Source organism: Rhinolophus sinicus, chromosome 8, assembly GCF_057876585.1.
Source record: "Rhinolophus sinicus isolate RSI-liver-muscle chromosome 8, RSI-T2T, whole genome shotgun sequence".
Classification (NCBI taxonomy): domain Eukaryota; kingdom Metazoa; phylum Chordata; class Mammalia; order Chiroptera; family Rhinolophidae; genus Rhinolophus; species Rhinolophus sinicus.
In genome coordinates, this window is record NC_142508.1 from 71,982,186 (window position 1) to 72,009,259 (window position 27,074).

The window sequence follows — 27,074 nt, forward strand, 5'->3', positions numbered from 1 at the left end:
TGTCTCATGTCTTGGAAGCTTGACCAGTGGGAAGGAAGGTGGCTGGGCCTGTGATGCTGAGGGGAAGGCAGCGCTTTGGGGAGGAGAGGACCAGCCTGTGTGTTTGGCTGCCCTGTGTTCACAGCTGCCCACGGTGTCTGCCGCGGCTGTCCTTGGGGATGACAGAGATGAGAGGGTTGCTCCTGCTGCTGCTCTGTGTCGCCCACGCTTCTGCCAGTGAGTGTGCTGCTTTCTTACTCCCGACTTAGCTGATCCTGCAACACGGCAGGGGGAATCATCCCGGAAACGAAAACGGTCCTGACTGTCCGGAGAGGGACTGGGGAAGATGACTCTCAGTGCTTTGCGCTGGCAGCATGCCTTGGTGGTGGGAACCAGGCTGAGAAGGAGAACGTGGGGCGTGGGTCTAGGAAACTATGGCTTCAGCAGCCTGGGGCCAGGGCTGAGCTTCGGGAGAGGGTGCAGTTAGGAAAATGAGCCTCAGGCTATGCGGGAGCCCACTGCACAGACAGGTCAGCAGGAGGCCTGTCTCCCCACCCACAGCTCCCACCTTGCTCTTCCTGGGGCATCGCCCTCCAGGCACCCGCAGGTGGGGGTGTCCAGATGGGAACCAGGCCTTTCCTGTGTTTCTGCTTCAACATTGTTGCTCCTTGAAGCCTTTTATCATTAAACCAAAAGAGTACACGTACTGCTAACCTGACCCCCAGTGGCAGGGCTTGGCCAGGGAACAAGGAGGGGTTTTGGAGGCTGCCAAAGCCTCCATGGGCACAAGTGGCAGTTGCAGTCCCCTCCCTGACCTCCGGGTTGTCCAGGACTCAGACCCAGCCTAGAAAGGGTCAAGTGGCTCTGTCCCATTTTGCTGCCAGCTGGCTGTGTCCCGTCTTCGGGCAGTTAGATGCGGGACGTGAGAGAGCCCCCTGCCTTGTGCACACGTTGAGGGGAGAACTCCCTGCATTCCTCACCTAGTGCATCTCCTTACAGCTCCAAGGAGACCGAGGGCCCACAAAACACAGAAAGGGCCTCTCCTCCCTCTTAAAAAGGCTCAGGCAACTGACCCAGGGCAAACATTTCATCTCTGGGTCAGATTTCCTCATTACATCCTGGCCTTCCAAGGGTTGTATAAGGTCAATTAGAAATAGCCAATTAGAGTTTTGAAAAAGGAAACGTCACCACACACCTGTAGGTTTTTGTTGGGTCAGGATGGACTGGTTGATACCTTGTTTACCACACATTGCCAATGTCCCATAAAAACTAAAAACAAATGAAAAGACCCACAAGGAAATCCTTTCTTTGGTGATTCAGAATGACTTAGTCACCTGACAAACCTCATCTTGCTAACAGCCAGCACAGGCTGTTCCTGTTCCAGCAAAGTCTCCAAGTGTCAGTTCCTAGAGACGTTTGGTCACATGATGCCCTGTCATAGGAAGATTTCCTGTGGTCCTCTAATGACAGTACTGAATGTGACAATCAACTCTAGAGTCATGGTTTGGAAACTGTCTTTGATGCTCACCTCAGAGATCACCCCTCGCGGAAGCCCTCCCGGACCTCATGCTCTGGGCAGAATTCATGCCCTCTCCTCTGTACACTCTGGGCACACGCCCTTGTGTCACGAGTCTCTCTGTTCGGCTATCACTCTTCATCGTGTCTGTCTCCCCATGCACTGTGACTTCCCCTGGGGCTGAGACAGGATCCTGAAATCCTTCCCTTTAAGTCCAGCCCCTAGTTCAGCACCTGGCAGGGCCGTGTGTGCAGTGGAACCAAGGGCTGAAAAAAAGCAGCCACCAATGAGCTGACCCATACTCAGCTAGTGGTACCCATCAGGTGGTGTTCAGAGCCGCTGATTTAGAAACCGGCACTGGGTACTCGTGGTTTGGGATTTACAAATAGCAACGTAAGCAGTGGTTTACATGGAAAAAAAAAATGGAAGCGTCCATTCCGCCTTTCGGTTTAGCATTATTCGTCATGGGGATACAGTTTGCAAAGCACCTTCCCATAACCTCACCTCATGGGATCTTTACAACCCCATGTTCCAGAGAGGAAACTGAGGCCCAGAGAGGTGAAGTGTTTCGCCCCAGGCCTCTGAACTTGAGGCACTGAGTCCAGGGCCTTTCTGAAACCCTAGTGGTTCTCAACCCCAAATACAGACTAGAATCTATCTGGGAGCTTTTAAGAAAATGCTAGTGTCCAGGCCCCATCCCCAAGGGTGTGGATGAAATGTGCAGTCAGGTTTCATCCTTTGAGGATGAAATGGGCACCCCGGGGGCTCATGAGGGCAGGGCACAGCGCCTGGCAAGGAGGATATGGGGCAGTGGAGGGAGTCAGCAGCCAGGCACCCCCAACCTCATGTGGACACTGTCCTCTAATGATGCCTGGGAAGGAGAAGGCGCAGCTCACCCAACCTGGGGCATTGAGTTTTAAGGGTTCTTCCTGTGCTATCATTCTAACACACAGAATCAAGGGATTCGATGACTATGGAGCATTTTTTTTAAAATACAGGGCAATATGGCCCATCTTGGGCCAACCCGGGTTGGCAGGGGAGGATATTTTTTAAAACTTTAGTCAACATTTAACTCTCATTTGAAATACAGTCCAGACTGCCCAAGAGACTGTCCAACAGGAAGTGACCCCTTTGAGGGCTCGGGAAGGCACAGACCAACTAGGCCTGGGTGGGCCCACCTGGCAGGAACTTTGAGCCCCTTGCTGACAAGATGTCAGGGAACAAGATGTCAGGGTGGCATCAGGCCTCTCTCTGTTCATCACCAGATAATTTATTGAGAAACTACCATGTGCCAGGCACTGTGCCAGCCCCTAGGGATACCCTGGCAAACAAAACAGACACGATAGGGAAAGCCACACGTGCCAGCAGCCCAAGTCGGGAAGAGCAAACTTGAGGATATGAAACGTGTCTGGGACAGAGACGGTGAGGGGTCGAGAGCGTGAGGAGTCTGGATTCATCCCGACCGGTCCTATGTCCTACCAGCTGTGTAACTCAGACAAGGGCTCACCCACTCGGTACAAGTGCTCACCCACTCGCAAGTTCAATTTTCTCATCTGCAAACAGAATGACAATGTCCACCTCTGGTTCTCTTGGTGGAATTGTGTGAAGTCGTGTATATCAGCAGTTCTCAAACGTTTGGGTCTCAGGACCTCTTTCTACTCGTTAACATGACCAAGGGCCCCCAAAGAGCTCAAGTTGCTTGTGGAGCTTTAGCTTTCCGTATTTATCATGTTAGAAGTAAAAACTGGAGAAATTTAAGGCACAAGAAAATACAGGTTCACACATGCTAGTAGCCATCAGAGTGATGACATCATGTAGCCTCCGGAAAATTGTGCTCACTAGTGAGAGAACGAAAGTGGAAAAAAGCCAATACAATCTGAGTATTCTCATGAAGATGGTTTTAACCTTGGAGACCTCAGAGAGCGTCTCACGGAGTCCCCAACGACAGAGGGCCCTGACTACACTTTGAGAACTGCTGATGTGCACAAAGGTTTCAGACACTGCCTAGTGTGCTCAATAGATGAGAGTGGTTATCGGTAGCCTGACATTATTTTTAGATTCAAAGATGCCACCAAGCATCTTTCATAGGGAAGGAGACCCACTAGGAAAAGAAACAGGTGGCAGAATTAGTGGTGACTAAGACACAGAGCCAGACGGAGTGGGGAAGCAGCGAGCGGGGGTCCTGAGGTCTGGCGCGGTGGTGATGGTGGTGGTGACCATAGGCCACCAACTCCTCGCCCCAGCAGTAAGGCCCCCGCAAACCCCCTCTGCAGGTTGTGGCATCCAGAAAACCAACTTTATAGAACCTTCTGAGGAGGGTCTGGTCAGCGCGGAGGAGTTCCCGTGGGTGGTGTCGCTGCAGGATTCCCGCTACACCCACCTGGCTTTCGGCAGCATCCTCAGTGAGTTCTGGATCCTCAGCATCGCGTCCGCCTTTCAGAACAGGCCAGTACCCCTGCCTGTGGGGCTGCACGCCCCCCCCGGGGCGGGCTGGTGGGCTCTGCTTCCTGTTCCGCATGGGCAGGCCTAGAAGGTGGATTCCTGATGACAGGGCAACAGTGCTTGCTCTGCTGTGAGTCTCAGAGTCCTGAAATCACCAGATGCCAAAGATGGAGCAGTCTGGAGTCTTCACCTGCCCAGTAAAATGGTGGTTCCTCCACCCTCCACAGGAAGGGTGCTCCTTCCCATTTTGCTGTGATCACAAAGGCAGGTCCCTATTGCTTGTCTTGTTAAGCGAATTGATAGGAGCCCTTATCTTACAACACTTACTCGGGCCTCAGCAATGGGACTGCTACACATATACACACAGAGAAAAGACTTGAAGGAAACACACAAATACTATAAGAGCATATATCTTTGGAAACTCAGAATGCATACGATTGCTGTTCTTTGACCATCTCAGTGTTCCCCCGAGACTTTACAATAAATGTCCATTCTTTTAAACCAGAAGAAAAAGCTCACAAATGTTATTGAAGGAATAACTTTTTTTTTTTTTTTTTGTAAAACATCTTACTTTTTGACCCAATGATTTCACTTTTGGGAATCAACGTTAAGGAAATAATTTCAACCACCAGAAAAATTTTATGCACAGTCATTCATAGGATGGCTAAATACACACAAAACACTGGAAACATAATGTCCAATTATCATGGATAAATATAGTATATTACCCTTTTATATAAATAAATATTGCTCATATATATTATATATACATACAGAGTATGGGGGGGGCGAGAGTATAATTACTATAACGGGCTAAACAAATTATAGTGTAAGTCCTTGATAGAATATTGTGCAGCAACTGAATTTTTTAACATGATGCATATTTTTAAATTGAAAATACATGTATTTGAATGAAAATACATGTACATAGTATAATGTTCATGAGGAACCAAAGGATACACAGGAAAAAGTTTCTCCTCTCTCCCTTGCCCTCTAGTCACTAGTATCCTTCCCTTGAGCCATTTTGTCACCAGTTTCTAGGATATTTCTAGGGTATTTTTCCTTAAATACTCAATGCGTTTATGGATATCTACATACCTTTAGGGTCTATCTATATTGATTCTTATATCTATTGACAGAGGGAGAAAACCTCCCGATCCCCATATGAGTCTGCTGGGGTTGCCACAACAAAATACCACAGACAGGGTGACTCAGACAACAGAAATTTAGTTCTTACCATTCTGGAGGCTAGAGTCCGAGATCAAGGCGTTGGCAGGGTTGGTTTCTCCTGAGGCCTCTCTCCTTGGCTCGCAGGCTGCCACCTTCTCACTGTGTCCTCACATGGCCTTTCTTCGCTGTGCGTATGAGTCCACTCCTGGTGTCTCTTCCTCTTCTTATAAGGACACCAGTCCTATCGGATCAGGGCCCCACCCTTCTGACCTCATTTAATCTTAATAACCTCCTTAGAGGCCCTATCTGCAAATACATGTGGGGTTAGAGCTTCACCTATGAATTTTGGGGGACACAATGCTGTTTACAACACCTCCCACTACAACTGGTAGGACATGATACAGAGTATTCCACTCTTAGCTTTTTTACTCTGTTGTGAACGTTGGGAGACCTTTTTCTTATTGACACATGCACAGTAACCACATTCTTTTTCACCAGCTGCGCAGTGTCCCATGATGGATGCACCATAATTACAGTGCTTTAATGATGGAAATATGCAGTTTTCAGTCTTTTACCAGGACCAGAAATGCTGCATATGCAAGTATTTGTCGCATGAATAACCTAGGAATGGAAAGACTGGGCTAACTCTTAACGGTGATTGGTGACTAGCCCTCCAGAGAGGTTCTGCTTTCTATGTAGTGTTTTCATTACTGCTGTTTTCTGTTTAGTCTGCTGGTTTGGTTTTGATTTTCTCTTTGACTGAGGGTTTCATTGAAGACAGAATTTTTAAATATCCAGGTGCTAAGGTGTTTGGTTTGGTTTGGTGGCGTGGTTTAATTTTGAGGTGTCCTGTGTGATGATTTGGGAGTTGTTGAGGCTCTCCTTGTGGTCTACTATATGTCGTCCATGTGAATATATTCCACAGGGAAACTTAAAAGTTCATTCTCTGTCTTTGGTGCACAATTTAATATATAAAATTGGGGGAGTCTTCTTGATCCGTCCTGGGCTCACAGAGGTGAATTAAAATCTATCATGTACAAGCTTCTGGCTCTTTCTCCTTGTTTCCTGGAGTTTTCACTCTGTGGACATTGGGTCACTTGCTGCACATGTTTATAACTGTGAGGTCCTCACTGTAGACTGAATCCTTTCTCATCATTAAGTGCCTTCCTCTGTCTTACTTCACGCTCTTCTGCTCTGATGTTCAGAATGAAACTCCTGCTTCTTGTTTTTATTGGAGGTTATGTTTTCTGCTTTTATTGCTTCCTGTTTTGCTTTTCATTATATGGCCTTTGCTTTGCTTTGTATGTCTCTTCTGACAAATTTGGAAACTCTGAATTTTTGCTCTGGTGTTCATCTTCACGAAAGACACTGAAGTCCTGTTTCTTCCCAGGACTCCTTTCTAGACTCCACTGTGGCCAGCCCCAGAATTCCCCAATTCACTTCTTCCCTCCTCCTCCTGCACCACTCAATTTTAAAAAATTATATATGTGCTTTAATTTTTACCTCCATTCATATCTGTATTTACACATCCTTGTTACTTCATGTTAGCTGTAAATAAATCATATGTTTAGACGCCTATAAAAGATGAGAAAATTGGTGTATACACCTACCTCTTACTTTTTTTCGCCTTTAGTTAAACCATTTGGTTATTGCTTGGGTTTACATGTTTACTCTAATCTAAAATTTTCCAAAGTTTTTACTTTCATTTAGTCCAACATCGTAATGAATTCCATACTTACTGACAGTCCTTTTGCTGGATTTTCTCCATTCAGCACTAGCATTGGCTAAATTTGTCTTCAAGTGGTTTCTTAAGGGACTCCCAAGAACCATATATCTCCTTGGTTTTTGCATATGCAGAAATGTTGTGCTGCCCGTAAACTTGAATGACCACTTAAGTATAGAATTCATGGGTCACAGCTTCTTTCTTTTGAGGACTTACTAGACATTACCCGCTGGCTTCTGGTATTGAATCTTTCTGTGGAAAAGTCTGAGGCGGTCAGATGTTTTTCCTCCATAGGTGGGCGACCACACATCCTAGTATGCCTGGGAGAGGCCCGGTTTATCCTAGTACCTGTTATCCTAGTATCCTGCTGTTGGCATCCTCTTTCACCCTTACAAGTTCCCTGGGTTAGACAATACGTTAGATGGCCAAAGTTAAGGTGACAATCTTTTTTTTTTTTTTGTCTGAATGCCCAAGGAGTCCTTCTTTGCCACTGAATTCCACCAACTTTACTAGTTGTGCTGGATCTCTCCCATTTGCCCCATCCAGACACACTCTCTACTCTTTTCTACCCTCTGGGTCCCAGGGGGCTGAGCTGTGTGGGTTACACCAATAGGTGCTCTTGCCTTTTGGGTTCCAGTTGGGCATGGCCAAGGGGAGCGCTGGCAAGAGATCAGAGGGAGGGGGAAGAGTGAGGTCAGGGTTCTTGTTCCCCTGAGAGGTACTGCAGACTGGATGCCTCCTCCAACCAAGTGACCCAGTTCCCACAGCTGTGACCACGCCCTCCCCTTGTCTAGAGCCTAGAGTGGCGCCAGCACCCCGTTGTTTCCTCAGCAGGAAGGGGTACTGCACTATTCCCTGTGGTTTCCCTACATCCTGCCAAGACCTTTGGAAAGAGTCCCTTTATTAAACTTTCCTCAATTGACCTTATTTGAGCATGCCATCTGTTTCCTGCTGGGAGCTTACAAGGATATGTCTCAGTGTTGATCGTTCTGTATTTTTTTTTTCTCTAGGATAGGGAGTACTCTTCCAAACTGTAGAGTCAAGTCTTATTTTCAGAAAACTTTCTTAAATTATATCTTGAAACATTTTTTCTATTTCATGATTTTAGTTACCTTCTTTGTGGTCTGCTGACCCTCCATGGACTGCTGTATTGGTCATTTTCCACTCCAGCCTTTAATATCCATTTCGTTCTGGTTGCTTTTCTTGGTCTGACCTTCTGTGTCTCTTACTGTGTTTTCTGTGGTCTCTACTCTTTACGCAGCTTCCAATTTGGCGCTTTTTTGGTGGTGGTTTATTTCTTTTCTATCTACTTCTTTGTGGAGAAGCATGTTCACCCAGCTTTTCTGACTGTGTGGCAATAGGTATCATCTACAACCCCCTGCACACCTGCTGGCCTTCACTGCCTTTTTTTTTTTTATAAGAAAACTTTATTTTTTACGATTTTGTTGGGGAAGGGAAACAGGACTTTATTGAGGAACAGTGTGTACTTCCAGGACTTTTTCCAAGTCAAGTTGTTGTCCTTTCAATCTTAGTTGGGGAGGGCACAGCTCAGCTCCAGGTCCAGTTGCCATTGCTAGTTGTAGGGGGCACAGCCCACCATCCCTTATGGGAGTCGAGGAGTCAAACTGGCAACCTTATGGTTGAGAGCCCACTGGCCCATGTGGGAATCGAACCGGCAGCCGGAGCACGGAGCTCTAACCGCCTGAGCCACCAGGCCAGCCCTTCCTTCACTGCTTTTTGTCAGCCCTTCCTCTGATTCTGAGGTTTAGATTCTCTGGTTTAGATTCTCTTAGTTTTATGGTTTTGTATTTGTTTCCCATTCTTGTAGTTCCTTGGGTGATTCCTAAGATGAGAATGGGAAACACCCAACTGAGCTCCATCATTATTAAAATCGGAATTTCTCTGAAGTGTGTTTACAGAGTATACAATACGGAAAGACGTTTGTTAAAAACACTAAGTGCTAAAATCAAGAGTCAAGATTACATCGTTGGTATAACAACAACTATGTAAAAAAACACTATGCATAAAAACAAAACAAAACAATAATCAGCCATAATATAACAGATTATCTTTAGGTGGTGGGACAAGTGATGTTAACATAGAAGACTCTCAAAGATTCTATGGGCTTGCAAAGCGGGGAACATGTCTACGAGTGTAGAAAATATTTCCTGGGACTGGGTCCAAAGGATGAGTAAAACTTAGCCCAAGGAAGATGAGTTGGAGGAGTGTTCCAGGCTGAAAAAATAGTCAATATGAAAACGGGGAAACGTGCAGCTCCCTTGGTGCCTTGGCTTCTCAACATTCCCTTGCTCACTCTCTAGGAAGGCGGCCGTCGCTATGGTTGGCATAGCTAATATGGATGCCAGCGTGATTGCTCATGAAGAGTATCCGATCAACACCATCATCATCCATGAAGACTTTGATAACGAAACCGTGATGAATAACATAGCCCTCCTGAAGACAGACACGCCGATGCAGTTCAACAACCTGGTCCGGTCCATCTGCTTCCTTGACCGAGAGCTGCATATGCCACCAGCCTTGCAGAACTGCTGGGTGGCAGGATGGAATCCCACGACTGCAGTTAATGCCTTCCTTCTCCTAGAGGAGGCTGTGTGTATGCTAGCAGTGGGGGTGACTGGGATGAACAATTCTAGGCCTTACGTTAATAATTCAGGGGACTCAAAGTTCTAGATTTGGGCTGGAACCTTCACCTGAGTCAAGATTCCCGGTGCTTGCCCTTTCCATGGCCATTCTTACATTTGGTCCTTTTTCTTCTAGTCCTACACCAAAGTTGGAAGAACATAGGCAGTGGACAGCCTGAAATTAATGCAAAGTTATGGAGGGGCCAGGGGACATTATTCCCTGAACTAGAGCCAACTGTTCTCTTGTCCAAGCCATCCTTGTTTTCTTTTATTCTTGGGAAATAAACAAGGAAATGTATTCTCTATAGATGTGGAGAAAAAGTGAATATGTTCTCTGCCTATTTTCACATTCAAGTTCAAAGCAAAGGCAGTTTTCAGTAAAATCTCAGACACAGGTTCTGATTTCTATGAGGAAAGGGGTTTTATTAGAACATTTTCTACTCACTTCCATCTGGACATGTGAGTTGTAGTTGAGTTGACCAAGGGAATGTTTTCTTGATAATAATTCTTGGGCTCTCTGTTGCATGGTCCAGACAGGAAATCACATGACAATGAGTATCCTGAGGAAAATCTCCGTAACAGACACCGATCTGTGTCCCTTACATGGTTTCCAGAAAACAGGATGTGGCAATCACATAGAGGAGGAAACTGATGCCGTCTGCTTGGTAAGAACACGACGGAGCAGGAGCTCCATGCTGAGAGTAAGCAGTGGTCACTTCAAGGGATGGTGAATTCTGTGAGGGCAGGGACTGTCACTCGAGATGCATGGCTATCTCCAAAGTGGACAGCACTTGGCAGATAGCAACTGCTCAATAAAAAATCTGAATGAACTAACCAGTCACCATTTTCAGTGTAACATGAGTAAGCATGGCTAAGTCACAGATGTTTCCTCAGTAGCTTAAAGTTTGGAAGTGTGAGTCCAAACCAAGCATGCAGATACACTCTGAGCACGTCTGCAGTGTGGAGTCACTGTATTCAGCTTCTATGGAACCTAGATTCTGATGCTATATTTCATCAGTTATTGGGTCTTTTCTTTTTCCTGTAAGAAGCCCTCCTCTCCACCCAGATGAGGGCTGTACAGATGTGGCTGCCCTAGTGCCCAGGAAAATGTGCAGAATTCACAAATACCTGTCCATAGCCATACCTGGAGCAACTGTGGCTTCTCAGACCACAGTTAATGCACGTTAGAGACAACAACTCAGGTCTACCAGATTTCCAGGGTTTCCCTCCTCTACTCTAAAATTGTCTTTCTAAAATGTTGATCACCCCTTTTCCTCGAAGTAACCTTCAGGATTCCCTGATGAGGATTATTTTTTTCCAGAGGATGTAGAGAAATTTTTTTAGAGAGAGGGGAGAAAAATACATACATGAGCGCAATTCTAACAGTCACTTTATTGTGGAAGCACGAAGGACTTCCTTTCAATAAGCAGTAAGTTTGCCCTTCCAAAGTTCGTTCCACATTTATTGAGTACTGGACTCTCTGCCAGGGGGAAGACTGTAACAACTTCTTAAATTAGATAGTGTGTGAAAATACAGCAGAAGACATAGCTATTTAACAAAATCCTGCCCTCAGCCATTCTACCAATCCAGTACCATACTTCACCAAATCTAAGATGCACCACTATGTTCTGTAATACCAAACTAAAATAAAAATGCTGCCAGTTAAACTCTGATATCAACGGATTAAAAGCTACATCCCATTTCAAAGATGTTAATTTTGTAAGAGCATCTTAGAGTCAGTGGAACATGGGAAGTTGTGTATATGCTAAATGATCCCCTCTTTAAACCACCTGCAAAGTTCAGATTTGTTTTTAACTGTAGCACACCTTTGTTTTTGAACAGAATTGTGCGTGCAAAGTGTCTCAGACATAAAAATCGTGACTTGTCCTTATCTTGGAAGTGTGTTCTAGAGTCCAGACATCCTCAAAGCCACACTTCTCATGTGCAGAATAAACCACCCAGATTCAGTATCTGCCCAATAGGTCCCCGGAAACCCAATGAAAGCAAAATCACTCAGAATTCACCCCCCTTTCCCCACAACTGTTAGGGCTTTTGCTGAATATCAAGGTTGAGGATCACGCAATGAAAGAACCCCTCCATGCTGGGGTCACATCCTGGGGGAGATGAGGTAGGGCTCTTCCAAAGGAGTGCCTGGAGCTTTTTGTCTCACCTATTGGTGCTTCAAAAGTTACATCCCTGCAGGTTATGGGGAAGAGAAAAGGCAGCAGATCCTACATCTGGGCGGATGGCAACTTGCAAAAAACATGCAGTAGCTGGGGGTGCTACACAATCATTCATCAAACTGTCCTGAATTGCATTCTTTTTCTTCCTTAAATTATAAAACCCCAGTTACAACGAACTAGAAATGCGACTGGTGAAAGGAGGGGAGACCACGGCACTTTTGCCAGAGAGCTTGTCTGCCCCAGGCAGACATGATGGGGTACAGACAGGAGCCTTCTCACCAGTCTAGGATAGTCAGCCTGAACTCTGCGATGACATCTATCCTCTACTGTTTGGCAGTACTGGGATGAAGACAGTAGATTATGAAAACCTGAAAAATCAAGTTCTAGACTAAAGCACTCCCTCCCATCTAACGAGAAGCACAGAGCAAAGTCTAGAATGTCATCCTCATGCAGCTGGCACAGGACAACCCGGGAATTATGTGCTCAGCTTTGCAGAGCACACTGCCCTGCTGTCTGGCTTGCACTCACCCCTTTCTTCTCCCGTTTGCCTGGATTTCTATCCTAGTGTGGCTTCCTCAGAAAAAGGGAGGTTTAGTGAAAGAAGAGGGGAATGGGCAGGGGCCAAGTGGCCATTTTTGCCTCTCTGCTTCTCGTTGTTGAGTCTGTTCAGGTTATTTTCCATTGTCAGCTGCAGCCCCCTCCCTCCCTCCGTGCCTCAGTGCCATCAGCGAAAGCAGTGTGTGCCCAGCTCTTCTAACCAGGCGGGCCACACAGGTCAAAGGTGGTTGGCCAGCCTTTGGACAACAATCCTTTTCTGGACCAAGGTGGACCATGGGGAGGGTATTCCTTTCAGAGGGGGCCTGGGAACAGGACATGGAAGGTAAATTATACCTAGTAGCTGTCTTGTTGCTTTTTCCATATTTCTCAGCTTTTCACATAAAAATGATGGCCTTCTCTAGATACCAAGATATCAGCAGCTGCTTCTTTATTGAGTGCACACAGTGTGAGGGCACTGTGCTAGATGCTCTGCCTGCGTTACTGGAATTAACTGTATTCCCACTTTAGCACAAGAGAATTAAGTAACTTGCCAGGGTCACATATCTAGCTAAGTGTGCCAAGCTTCTACCCACTCACTGAAGTGAGGAAAGGTCTGTGTGGCAGAATTCCCAAGTCCCAGGGGACCGCTCCTATGGGAGCAGGGAATGCTAGAGGCATGGGCAGGGGCTGGGGAGCAGGTGCATGGACAGACAGCTGCACAGATGGATCACCTGTGACCCTAGTCCAGTGTGCGACCCCAGGAAGTGTGAGTCTGACCCAGGTAGGATTGTGGGTGAAAGGGAGCAGCTTAAACAACGGATGGAAACAAAATAGAGAGGAGAAGGAAAAATGAGAGTATTCCAGGCTATCAACAGATGAAAGAACTACCAACATTTGAGGAATGAGAAACCAGAAGAAGGAGAGGATTTAGTCAAAGTACTGGAAAGGGGCAAGAAAATGAACCGAGACCCAGGAAGCTACAGGCAAACTACAGAAATCTACAGATAGTTGGTATAATAAAAGCTAAAGTCATTTGTTAGAATTTGTGGTGGTGCCTACCTAGATTGGAAACAGTATCCTATCATTTATCCCATTTTCAGCAAGAACCGGTGTAAAACATTTCTAGAACAAACCGCAAATTGCAGAAGACTGTCTTAACAAAGAAAAGATTTTTTTTTTTTACAACTGAAGCCTTCTGCCCTTTGTCACAGGGGGACCCAGGAAACCCCATGATGTGCCAGCTGCAGCAACGGAATCTGTGGGTGCTGAGAGGAATCCTGTCGCAAGGTGGTGAGAAATGCCCTGGCCTGTTTCTGTACATCAAGGTGGAAGACTACAGTGCCTGGATCACGTCCAAGACTCGGAGCACCGGCCTTCCCCTGTCTTCCTTCCACCACTGGGTGAATTCGGTTCCTTTCTCCAGCGACTCGTCACATGTCGCTGTGACAATGAAGAAATATTCTAGGCTGGGCCAGGTTGTATGGCCCCAACCACACTTCCAAGGACAAAGAGGGGCCCCCATACCTTCATGGCCAACAAGAAGCTCTAGAGAGAGTCTAGACTTTAGTGTAAAGAGTGCAAGGAGCTCGGGCAGGTCTCCTGAGGTGGCGGTACATCCCATGTACTATGACTATTATGGTGGGGAGGATGGGTCTATTTCAGGTCAGAACAGGTTACATCAGCCCCAACAAATGGTCTTGTTTTTTCTGTGCTTGTTATGTGCAATGGCATATAGTCTAGGAGCTAAGCCTCCAAACTGAAGAGTGTGCTCAGAATGCTGAGTGCTAGGCATGCGCCATGATGCTTTGGGGTCTATTTTTGATAGTCGCCCACCTGGGCTGCGGACAGGCCCATGGCACATACTGGGCTGACCCTGCCTCCTCTGTCCCATTCCCACATGCGGGAAAGTCACTTTCATTTGTGCTTGTGAACTAAATGTGGGCTAACAAGTGTCAAACCATTCGAGTGCCCTGTGGTTCTTTCAATGTTAACGGTTCCTTCCAGGGGCCAGGTTGTGAAAACATTCCCCATGGGCAGCTGTGGCCTGGGCGGTGACTGTCAGCCTGGATGGAGAGTTGGGACTCTAGCCAGCGCAGGGAACAGTGAGATGATGCCATGACTAGAAAGAAGCTGATTATTTTAATGGATCACTTTTTACTCTACAGCCATGAACTCCCTCTGGCTATTTCCCAGGGGGGTAAATTGCCAGCAACTGCTCATTGGTTGTTTTCATTTTATTCCAAGCCTTGCGGTAGCCTTTTAAGGACATCTGCAAAAAGGAAAGAGGGGACAGGAGAAAGTCAGTTGGGAAACACCGATTGTGACTGTTCAGAATGCAACCCACATCCAGCCCTGTGATGCTGCAGGTGACGCTGTGTGGGGCAGAGCCAGCCATGCATGCTGCAGGATGCGGGCCACCTAGGGGCATCTGGAAGATTCTTCTAAAGAGCTTCTTTCTGTTCAGTAGAGTGAGACTTACAGGTTCCTGCCATGATTCTCCGCTACTTCTCAGCTCCAGATCTGACGGGCCCAAGTTGGGATCCTAATTTACTTCCTACCACCAAGTGACCACAGGAAATGGAGGCAGTGTCCAGATGTGAAAACTCCATGCTCACCAGGTGCCCTGACTGGGTTTTTAAGCTCCTCTAATAATGTCTTAAGTACGCTCAGTATGCAACCTGGCCTGTGGCAGAGTCTGTGCTATCTTTTTTTTCCTGACGCTGGCACATTGTTTGTGCACTTCCCGTTTCACTCCCACAGCTCTCAAAGGGTGTGGGGGCTTCTGTGCCCACTGTAGCATAAGAAAAGGCTGTGGGGTTCATCAAAAACGAAAAGACCCATGGCAAATATGTAAACACATGGAATCGGGTTCTGAGTGATATTAAAAATCTATTACTATCTCATTTTTTTAAAAAAAAAACAAAAAACCTGGCTTCTCCATGTGTAAAGTAGCAATCGCTAAATTATCAATAGTAAGAGGAGGGATTAAGAAGTTCCAGAATTAACAAAGCAAGCAACTAAAAACACACTATGATGGCAGCATCTCTTCCCAGTAACCTGAAAAGTCCCTGTCCCTGACAATGAAAAAGCAGTTCTGTTTTGTTTTTTAAAGTTAGCCTTCATTTTGGTATAAGAATTGAAGCCACTGCTGAGATTTCTCACAGATGTTACATGTTCAAATACCTGTGTACTTAGCTCAAAAACAAAATCCTCGACAAAAATATGAAGGGCATAAAAGCCTGCCCGTCTTGGGCTTCTCTGGGACTCACCTCTGCAATCTCCACTTTCCTTTCCCACATCCTGATGGTCTTCTCCAGGTCCCCACTTAGCATCTTCTCCCTGACGTACAGCAACACCGGCGGTACCCGGAACCTGGCCAGTTGCTTCCGCAGCTTCTTGTTCAAAGCCTCGGCTTTGGCCCGGTCCTGGGTTGGGAAAGACCAATTCAGCCCAGAGAGCCCTGGTATTTCTGGCCTACTGCAACTTACTGGCCCTCGTATCTCTCCCCAATTTCAGGGCAGTTCTACAAGTAATGTTTAAATTTTCAAAGGAATGAGGGGAATCACAAAATTCTGATTTTTTTTTTTTACAGATGGTGATGTTTTCATTCAGTTCAGAAGTACAGTCTAAAACACTTTTCCTTCCTCCTTTTATTAAGAAACAGGTTTTAATTGTTTTGACCATTAGGCTTGGCTTTTTCTTTTTATGGGTAAAATTATGTATGTAAGTACATTTTGATTTGATCAGTCTCAATTCACTTTCCTGTCTTTTTTTTTGGTAACTCAAATCCACACGAAAAAAAAACAAATGGCACAAGTAAAGGTACCTATAAAAGACAGTATAATTGCATATTCTCTTTCTCTTAACTGATTTAAAAAGTAATTTCATACAACACCATGTATGTAATTGTATTTGGGACCTATAGCATATTAAATGTAATATATTTGACAAGGACAGCACAACGGAGGCAGACTAAAACAAAGGTGTACTTGAGTAAGGAAATAACACCACCTGGTAACTCAAATCCACAGTAAGAAATGGAGAGAACCAAAAATGGTTACTAGGAAGGTTAATATAACAAATTCTATAAGTACACTTCATCTCCTTTCTTCTTTCATCGTTTGGACCCCTTCCTCACACCATTTATAAAATTAACACAAAATGGATCATACACCTAAATGTAAGACCTATAAAACTCTTTGAAAAAGACACAGGAGTAAATCATGATATTCTATTAGGTAATGGTTTCCTAGATATAACACCAAAAGCAAAAGTGTAAAAGAAAAAAGTAGATGAACTGGACTTCATCAAAATGAAAAACTTTTGTGCTGCAAATAGTACCTTCAAGAAAGTGAGAAGAAAACCCACAGAATGGGAGAGTATGTTTGCAAATCATATATCTGACAAGGGATTTCAGTCCAGAATACATAAAGAATTCTTAAAACTCAATGACAAAAGATAAATAACTCAAAAACTGGGCAAAGGACAAAAGACATTTCTCCAACAAAGACGAGACAAGTGGCCAATATGCACATAAAAAGATGCTCAATGTCATTAGTCACTAGGGAAATTCAAATCAAAACCACAATGAGGTATCATTTCACACCCACTGGGACAGCCATTTAAAAAAACCTAAAGTGTTGGTGAAGATGCACAGACATTGGAAACTTCACACATACCGTGTTGATGGGAATGTAAAATGGTGCAACCACTTTGCAAAACAGTTTGGCAGTTTCTGTAAATGTGAAACGTAGGAGTTTACCATATATGTAACCCACAATTCCACTTTTAGCTTTATGTTCAAGAGAAAAGAAAACCTACATTCACACAAAAACTTGTATGTGAATGTTCATAGCAGCGTCATTCATAATCGCCAAAAAGTGGAAACAACCCAACTGTCCATCAATTGATGGTGAATAAAATGTGGTCTAGCCATACATGGAAATATTATTCAGCCATAAAAAGAAACGACATACTGATATATGCTACAATATGAATCTTAAAAATATTATTAAAATTAAAAAAGCTAGTCACAAAAGACCACATATTGTATGATCCCTTTTATATGAAATGTCCAGAAGAGGCAAACTTACAGAAACAGAAAGTAGATTCGTGATTGCCTAGGGCTGGAGGGAAAGGGTGAGGAGAGGTGGAGAATGGACGAGGATTTCTAATGGGCACAGGGTTTCTTTCTGGGGTGACAAAAATGTTCTCAAGTTATTGTGCTGATGGGTACACAACTCTGTGAATATACTATAAACCACTAAAATGTACACTTTAAATGGGTGGATTATATGATGTGTGAATAATATCCCAAAAGAGCTGTTAAAAAAGTTAACAAGAAAACTACAATATACTAAGCAGCGAATGCCAGGCTTTTAAAGATGGATTTCATGTTTTACTTATAACATCAACCCAAACAAATAAGTAGCACAGAAATTCTGCATGAGGAGAGCAAACAGACTTCCCCTTTAACTTTGTTACCTGCCACTCTGAACCAAGACCGGCTCTTTTGCAAAGCCTGTTGGTTCTCAATTAAGGATACACTGTGGATGCCGTGACCAAACTGAGTCAGATGTAATAATCCTGTGGCTTTTTGGCCAGTGTAGGCAGGTTTGGGGCCACACAAACCTGAAGTGCCAGGGATACTTCAGTCCCATTCAAGACAATAACACTAATCATTGTATTAACAGCTTTAGAGGTTGACAAAGCATTGCTTCGCATGTTCCTGTCTGATCACCACACAAGTTGTGACGGCTGTTTCACAGATGTGGAAACTGAGTCCTGTCTAATTCAAAGGCTTGTGTAAGGCTAGAAACTGGCAACACCAAACCTGACGTCAGGCCTTCTGACTACAAGTCCAGCGCTCTTTATCCCCGACCTTCCCAAAAATGTCCTCTTTGAGTCACATCCTAGGTGGTGCATTTAACTCGCGGAAATTCAACTTTATGTGCTCAGCAAAATAATGAGAATACTAAGTTGCAATGCAGATGGCGGGAGCACAGATGATGCCACACATCTTTTCACACAGTGACCATAGGCCCTGGAGTGGGCACAGGACAGAGGTCACAGGACAGAGGTCACAGGTCTGCTGCCCAAGCATCCGCTGTCCCAAGCAAGAGTTACATGTGTAAAGAGTTCTCTCTCTCTCCTTTACATAGAACAGTATAGTTTGCTGTGTGTACTTTTTCTCATATCAATTACACTGTTACATGCACTATACTTTTTTTTTAAATGTGTACTCACAATACTTGAGATATTTTACTTTATGAGTCATTTAAGGACTTCTCAAGGATTATTTGGACTCTGCAGGATTTCCATCTTAGGAGCTGTCTCTAGAACCTCATCCAGCCGTGAACTGCAACACTACAGGACTGTGAGGCTCCAGGTACTACTTCCTCCTTTGATGGCCCGGAGCTATTTTGGTGTTTGTGGTCTAGGCTTTTCTAGACAGAAGTCAAGGTGGCTTGGATCTTGGTGAACGATGACTCAAGCCTTCATAGACAGAAGGAAACAAACACGAGAAAGAGTATGTTTGCCCGCTCCTACCTCCTCTACCTGTAGCGTTTCTCTTTCAATTTTTTCGAGTAACTCATTTCTCAGCGAGATCTCCTTTTCCAGATTGATGGACATTTCCATTGCTCGTTGTAGCCTGGTCTGAAATATAAGCACACAGCAAGTCTTGAGCAAAGATGATCACGCAGAGCTATACAAAGGACGGATGGCTCTTTATGAAGCAGGAGAAAAGCAGGCCCATGCAGGAACCTGGGCCTCCCCTCTCACAGCTGCCCAGATGTTCAGAATCCTGGTGTCTAGGTAGTGGGGGAGGAGAGGACAGCGGGAATCTTGTCCTCACCTGCCAAGTGGCCAGGCACTGGGACCCAAATCCCGCCGCACCACTTAGTAAGAAAACCTTTGGGCAAGTTCCAGAACCTCTCTAAACTTGGTCTGGTCACCTTGCAGGGTTGTGGAGAGGCTTAAGGGAGATAATCCTGATAAACGCTGGGCGCAGTGCCTGACACACGGAGAACTCCCAGCAAACAGCTGCCAACACCACCTCACTCAGATGAAGAGGGAGAAACAGTCCCCAGGAGGTGGGTGCTACTGCCATCCCCGCTCTGCAGGGGAAGCAACTGACTCTTAGGGAAGTGAAGCAATTTGCCAAGGTCACAGAGGCAAGAGGGAGCCAGGATTCGAACCCAGACAGTGGAATTTCACGGCCCACAGGCTCCACCACTGTCTCCAATGTCTGTCAGGGCTGACTGTGCTGGTGTGGGAGGGGTCCTGCAGAGGCTGTCCCACAGCTTCGCTGCCACCCTTCACCTGTCCTCCTCCCTACCCCAGAGTCCTGCTTCTTAGATTTACCCTGTTTGGGCCTCTGTCTCCAGGGGAAGAGTCCTCCTGGAGGAGCCGGGACATGCTTGGCTGAGAAGTGGACCCAGGGACAGGAGCCAGTGACTTCAGGGGGCTCGCTCAACAAACCCCGTAGAAGCCACCCACCCTGCACCAGGCACCGGTGAGTGAAACAGCACAGGCCCTACCATCAAGAAGATGGCTCGCAGTCTAGACGGAAGTGCAAGAAGAATCGTAAAACTGCCCTGTGCCTAAGAATGTGAGGACCGTGGTCTGAAGGTTTCCCTGGGGGGAGGGATGCCAGAACAGGAGCTGAAAGGTTAAGTCCAGTAGGTCTCGGTAAGAGAGAAGGGAACATTCCAAGCTAATGAAAGAGCCTGGAGAAGAGGATCTAAAAGGAGCTGGGAAGGAGGCGGGTGCTGGGGCAATGGCCCAGGGTCAGCTGTGGGGAAGGGGAGACAGGGCAGGACTTCACAGCAAACCACCAGTTGAGGAGGGAGTAAAGGAGAGCAGAGGGAAGACAGTCACCCCTCAACTTCAAGACAGGGCAAGAAAAAAGGGAATCGCATGGGCAACGGCCAGGCTCTGGTGGGGCAGGCCTTTGAGAAGATGGGACATATTTATGATTCTGAGCGGGATGGCAGGCACTCAGGCGGCTACTTCTGAAAAGTCACGTTACCTTTCTCTTGCTGTGTAACGTATTACCACAAATATTGTGGCTTAAAGCAATGTGTGCTTGTTATCTCACAGTTTCTACAGGTCAGAAATCCAGGCACGGTGTGGCTGGGGTCTCTGCCCAGGGAGGGTTCCCCGGGGCTGAAATCAAGGTGTTGGCCAGAGCCGTGGGTCTCATTTGGGGTTGGATAAGTAATTACACAGTATCCTCTTCCAAGTTCACAGGTTGTTGGCAGAATGCTTTTCCTTAAAGATATAAAACCGAAGTCCTTGCTTTCCTTCTGGCTGTCATCAGGAAGTGGCCTTCGGCAACCTGAAGCCACACTCAGGTCCCTTCCACGTGGCTCCCTCCAAGCCAGCAAGGGAGAACTTATCACTAGTAAATCCCCTTCATGCTTCAAATCTCTGACTTCCTCTTCCAGAGAAAACTGTCTGCTTTCAGGTTCATGTGGTTAGGTCAGGCTCACCCAAGTCATCTCCCTATTTGAAGGTTAACTGTGCCATAGAATATAATCTAAGATATAACAGAACCTAATAATGACAGAGCCCATCCTATCCACAGTCCTGGGGGTTGGGCAGAGTGTACATACGGGGGGCGTGTGGGGCAGAGTCTTGGGGAACAGCTTAGAATTCTACCTACCACAAGGCACCACTAATTTACAGTCAGCTAAGAAGGACGTGGGAGAGCAAAGTGGGTAAAGGGCGTCAAATGGTAATGGAAGGAAACTAGAAACACAACAGAGTATACAGATGTTGAATTATAATGTTGTACACCTGAAAAATTACATAATATGAATAACTCATGTTACCCCAAATACATCTAGTTTTAAAAACCCAGTTAATCAATATTTACTAAATGCTCTCAAATAAACTTGTACATTTTAAAAAGTGACACATCTCAGCGGTAGCCTCACACTTATAATCTCCCAGACTCCACCCTGCAGGGCTTGTGGCAGAAACATGGAAGACAAAGGTGCCCCTTCGAACTGATGTTCACTCACAAAACTCTCAGAAGAGGAGAGACCGTGTCTGTCTCCTTTGTGGCTGAAGGCACTTAGCCAGGTTCCTCGCCTGCCCGAGGTGCTCAGTACATGTGGTAATAGAGGCAAGTTATTCTGCATGTTTTTAACAAGGCGTCACACTTAGGTGTTAGATATTCCTTTGAAAGTGGTCCCTGACACCCTCCCATCCTGAATTACTAGCAGTTCATTTGACAATAGTGGCTGAGCACCTGCTTTGGCCACTGTCCTTGGTGCTGGGGGCACACGGAGCAGAATAGCCAAAACTCCATTCTGGTGGCGAGGCCCAAAATCCACCCCCTGTGGGTGAAGTCTCGTGCCTGGGGTCCCCAGTGGAGTCCCCCTTCAAGCCCAGGTGAGGCCCGACTCCACGACTCTGCCTTCTTCCCCCCAGGAGACCTGAGACATAAGGGAAGTGAGCTGCTTCTCCCTCAAACCCTCGCTGTTTCCTTCCTAGCTCCACTCAATGCCTACTGTGATTTGCAACTGGCCTACAGGCATGATATGATGGCCCCCGGGGATTCGGATCGGAATGGCTCCCGTTCTGACCACTGCAACCTGTGCCACTGCAACTCAGGTATCACAAACCACTGGTGCTGTGTGTATAGACCTGTCCGAAGGAGCTCAGGCCCTGCAACCTGGCAGTTTCAGTTTATAAACCAGTAGCTCCACTCCAAACCCCTGGCTTTTCCCCACAAGATCAGACAGGCCCCGTGTTATTCAGTTGATTTTGCAGGATAAGATCAAGGTCCAATGTGATGTAACCTCGTGCTGCCCAGCTCTCTAGCCAGCAAGGGCCTGCGAGTCACAAGGCTCGGCTTCATCTTGAAACAACAGTGATCAGATAAGCTAAGTACCGATGCGATAAGCACAGAGTGGATGATCTGCTGGGTGTTTACGACACAGGAACTTCAGAATGCCAGCACAATTTTGTCCACACGTTTTATGCCAGGGGACGATGGCTGGCGGAGGTGAGACACGCACTGGGCCAGGAGCCCCAGCTCTGGCACAAACTTGCTGCTTGAATCTGGCAATTCCTCTGCCCCTTTGGGCTTCAGGCTTTTCATTTGTAAAAGGAAAATATTGGACAAACATTAGCCTAGACTAAACACGTTCAAATTCACATTTTAAAATGACACTGTGTGGGCCACATGAAGCCCACCCGTGAGCCACCTAAGCCTGTAGCCACTGCTGCCACCTGGGCACTAGGCCAGGGGTCAGCAACTTGGCTGTGTAAAAGGCCGGACAGGTAGTAAATAGTTCAGGTTTTGCAGGCCAAGAAGCAAAATGGAGGATATTGTGTAGTTACTTACCTTAACAAGAGAAAAAACAAAGTTCCACAAATGCTTTATTGATGAAATTTCAAATCTAATAATTAAGTACCATATTTGGGAATACAGGTCTACTAATGAGAAGAGTGGAATTTCTGAGGGAGAAAAAGCCAATTTTGCTCAATTGGGTTTCAAAGGTAGTGTTCTCTATCAAATTGGTTACAAATATTCTTGTGTAGAAACCATTCTTAGCTCACAGGCCAGTGGGTGAGATATGCTGGGCCCACAGTTAGCTGACCACTGCATTAAACAGTTGCTAGTAGGGTAACCAGACAGCCTGGTCCTCTGGGCCAGGCCCTGTTCATAACCATAGTCGTGATTAATTATTAATAGTGCTTCTTTTTCAATCAAACGGGTTATGTGTGAATGAGGAATTATTTAGTAGTTTTCTGATTTATAGCTAAGATGGTTTTTCCTTTGCAGGGTTTTCAGCAGGGAAGTGCTTATTATGTGCCTAGATTAAACAGGGCCCTGAAGGTGGTTAGTTCTCTAAACTTACGGTGCATAAAAAGCATATCTGGGGAGTTAAAAACAACAAATGCATGGCCCTCACCTGCTAATTCAATTTGTCAGGGTGGCACTAGGCTGTCCTTATATCTTTTAAAAAAGGCAACGCTCCCTGGGTGGTTCTGATGTGCAGCCAGGGCTGTGGGAACATTTGGAATATTTTAGGACACGTGGCTTTGTCGAGAGAACTCATGGATCCGCAGGAGAGTGAAGGATGCCCTGAGCCCTCGTGGGAAACTGCACTAGTACACGGAAACCTCACTGTGGCTGGAAAGGTGGGGGCCGGAAGCCCTGGGGACCCGGGCATCAGGGCGCACTTTACTTTGTATGCGTGGAGGACTTGCAGGGTGGTTCCGGATGCCAGCTTTAGATGGATCAGTTCTTGGTTCCTTGCTTCAATCGCCTCTAAAAACTGAGCATTCTCGATCTTCAGCTGCTGAAAATCCACGTCGTGCAGGGCCTCACTGACCTCTTCCTTCTACAGCTCAGAAATAAGAAAGAAATGATGTGAGGTTGTGACTTGTGAACTTATGGCTCCCACCTTGCTACTCTGGGTGAGATTTTGGAAGTCAGCCATCATTCAGTCATTCAACAAACATGGATTGGGTATCTGCTTGGTGCCAGGCCTGATAATAGGCCCTGGGGATAGGGATTTGAGGACATACATTGCTCCCTGGCCTCAAGGAGTGCACACTCAACAAGGGTTCACAGACAGGTTGCAGTGTGGTATAGTGCAGGGGCCCCTCAGCCAGGCCAGGGGAGGACAGAATTCTGGGTCAGGGAAAGCTTCCCACAGGGGGAGGTGCCTAAATAGAGCTGTGAAGGAAGAGTAGGAAGAAGGCCACTTAAAAGTGGTTTTTCACCTGGAAACCCAGGACAAGCAGGCCTGGATGACGTGCCGATTCTTCGCTGTGGATGTATTAGTAGCGTATTGGGTTCCCTCCCTGACCTGACCCCACCTTACCTGCCCCACCAGGTCTGTGCCATCTTATACCTGTGGTAGGTAGGTGGTGGCCGAACTCGGGGCTGTTCCCTATCCCCACGCTCTGCTCACGCTGTACTACCTAGGAGGCATCTTCTGTCCACAACGATTTCCTCAAGCTCCAGTACGACCCCTCCTCTAGCTCAAACACTCCTAGCCTGTCTTTGTCAACAGAGGGTAATGCCTTCCTCCACTGAACCTCTGGAGGCTGTGGCTCCATGGTCCTTGCTGCTTTGGCCTCTGCACAGCCCTTACGCATCCCTGCTTTTCTCAGCATCACCCCTCCCCACTAGTCTGTGAGCTTGAAAGAGCTTTTAGGTTAAAGGTCATCCATCAACTCCCGATCTCACACTGAAATCCCCTCTTTAGGATGCCTGAGCTTGCGTGATGCCCAGAGGACCAGGAAATCACTGTTTGGAGGCAGCTTCTCTCAGCTCTGCTGGGGCCACATTCTTTCTCACACTGAACGCCAATCTCCTTCGCTGACACCCTCCCCCCCACCCTGACCTAGTCCCACCCTCAGGGCCTCACAGGTGGTGTGTCCTCTCCTCCTGGAGGTGGCCAAGCACTTGAAGACAGCAGACTTGGCCCTCCTGCACCCTCTCCCCTTGGGTCCATCAGTCCCAAGTCCTCCCCCTTGCTTTCTGCTCCCCCTGCCCTCTGGCTCCCGCTCCTACGTGAACTCTAGTTACTGATTCCTTCCAGCCTGGAGCTATCACTGGGACCCAGCGCTTCAGGTCGGGCTGCTCAGAACAGAGTGGCACAAGACCACCCCTTTCTGTGGTTCTCTGAGAGCAGCCCCACCCCAGCGTCACCTCCCGCGGAGCTGACTTCGTCAGGCACTCGATGGCTAAGCCATGCGGTACCTGTGCCGATATTTGAGGGAACAAAGTGGAGGATTTTACATTTGTCCTTAGTCGCTGGGTGTTGTTAGAGTTGTCCCAGCTTGTTGAGTCTTTTGTGATCCCAAGTCAACCGAGCAATAGTCCCGGGGCATGTTAATTCTCCTGGCCAGCTTTGTGTCATTCTCAGTGGTCACCACTGGTGTGCATGCCACCAGTGCCCATATTCAAGTTAATAATAAAATATTGAGCTAGGAGAGGATGGAGCCACAGAATCCCATTCTGGAGCCCCTGTGCCATGTCTGCCTTATATCAGGAGCCTTTAGGACCAGCTGTTGTTCAAAGACTCACCAAAGAACCCTATTACTGTGCCATCCACGCTACATGCCCCCAAAGTCTTGACAAGTATGTCATCAGGGTCTTTCAAATTCAAGCCAACTCTGTCTACATATTCGCCACCACAGTAACTGTATTAGTTTCCTATTGCTGCTGTAACAAATTGCCACAAACTCAGTGGCTGAAAACAACACAAAGCTATTACGTTACAGCTCATAAGGTGAGAAGCCCCAGCGATTCTTTGGGCTAAAACCAAGGGCCGCCTTCCGTCTGGAGACTCGAGAGGAGAGTCTGTCTCCTTGCCATTGCCAGCTTCTAGAGGCTGCCTTTGTTCATGAGCCGGTTCATGATGTGTCTTAAAAGCACATCACTCTGATCTCTGCTTCTCTTATCACATCTTCGTTTATTCTCTCTCTACTGTCTCCCTCTTATAAGGGCCCTTGTGATTACATTGGACCCACTGAAATAACCCAACATAATCTCCTCAACATCCTAGATTTAATCACATCTGCAGAATCCTTTTGCTATGCAAGGTAACATATTCAGATTCTGGAAATTAGGACACAGATCTAAGGGAGGACATTGTTCTGCCTACCACAGGAACCGTAGAAAAAGAAGGAAAAAGCCACATACCTGCCTCAATTGTAAAAGCATCTTTTTCCTCTGGACTTTGAGAGAAACATTTTTCAAACGTAATTTATCCTTTATAGTATCCTAAAAAACAAAAACAAATTTTAATCCATGTCTCTTCTTCTTCCCTGTTGGTTTGAAAAGCTGGTAAGTCTGTGGCTATAAACCAAATCATGAGTCCTAATAAATAGTCAGTCATTTATTTAGGTCTTTTTACATCTACCCAAGCTGATGTTGCTATAGTATCTCACTCACGACCAAGACGCAAAGGAAGCTGGGTCTGCTCCATGCACATTTTCTATTGCTTTTCAATTCAAGATAATTTGGGTATAGGGCCCTTTCCTGACAAAATGATTTTATGATTCTTTGGTCTTTTATTCTCTTGGTAGTTCACACAATTTTTATTACTTATAACACATTAGGGTTAGTAAGCCTCCCTATCTCCAGAATCCAACGCTTAACATGCCACAAAAATCTTTGGAAGTGAAGGAGCATTTTATGTCTCACTCTTATAATAATGGAACTCAAAGAGCTTGAGATTTTCTGGCCCACGCGGTCACCTGACTAGATAGGCTCACACCTTTCTCAAGAAAACATATCAGATCTGGAAACAAATAGCAACAATAAAAAAAGGAGTCATCGATTTGAGATACTATTACTATTCATCCTACCTGATTGACTTTAGCCTGGATAAACTTGCATTTCAAGACACACACACTTTGGGGAACGCAAACAATCTGCATGTGTGAGCAACGTTTCTAATGGACCCAACGGCATGGGGCTGCCTTACGTGAACACTTGCAGGTCACCCTTCTAGGAGTCTCTGCTCCCTTTCTAAGCTCTGAGCTCCTGCCGACTCACCCTCTGGCGGTTCATGTCATCGATGTACTCCATCATTTTCTGAGTGGCCAAAATGCTCCCTTTCTTCTTGGATATGGTTTTTAGAACATCTTTCTTAAACTCGTGCATCGCTTTCTGAACGTCGGTGCATCGAACATCAGCTTCCTCAATGATAGCCTTGGGGAGTCAGCACAAAGAGGGAAGAACAGCGTTTCCAAAACTTCCCAAGCATATAGCCCTCTAAGGAAACCTAAGTTCTAGGCCTTTCTGTGTCCCAGTGCACAGTGTTTCCTCTTAGTCTTAGAAAGATATCCTTAAGATACAAATTTGACTATATGAATGTTATATGTAAATATATGCCTCGAAA

The 27,074-nt window shown here is 46.2% G+C and overlaps 2 protein-coding genes across 3 annotated transcripts in view; one reads left to right on the forward strand and one right to left on the reverse strand.

Moving 5' to 3' along the window:
• PRSS54 (serine protease 54) lies at positions 1-15,498 on the forward strand. The gene is made up of 5 exons (XM_074314803.2): positions 1-216; positions 3,769-3,940; positions 9,152-9,410; positions 10,006-10,137; positions 13,404-15,498. Exons 1-5 carry the CDS (start codon positions 54-56, stop codon positions 13,950-13,952), a joined length of 1,275 nt encoding a protein of 424 aa, XP_074170904.2. The 5' UTR covers positions 1-53; the 3' UTR covers positions 13,953-15,498.
• The window catches only part of CFAP263 (cilia and flagella associated protein 263), a 19,107-nt gene continuing 6,358 nt past the window's right edge, over positions 14,326-27,074 (reverse strand). Inside the window, exons 4-9 of one of the 2 annotated variants that reach the window (XM_019754775.3) lie at positions 26,729-26,884; positions 25,871-25,951; positions 23,400-23,555; positions 18,742-18,849; positions 15,462-15,617; positions 14,326-14,461 (exon numbers count right to left, since the gene is read on the reverse strand). In XM_019754775.3, coding sequence (XP_019610334.1) covers positions 14,375-14,461; positions 15,462-15,617; positions 18,742-18,849; positions 23,400-23,555; positions 25,871-25,951; positions 26,729-26,884 — 744 coding nt within the window. In that variant the 3' untranslated portion in view covers positions 14,326-14,374. The remainder of the gene's footprint in view (positions 14,462-15,461; positions 15,618-18,741; positions 18,850-23,399; positions 23,556-25,870; positions 25,952-26,728; positions 26,885-27,074) is intronic. The other variant, XM_074314799.2, reaches the window with a different exon arrangement.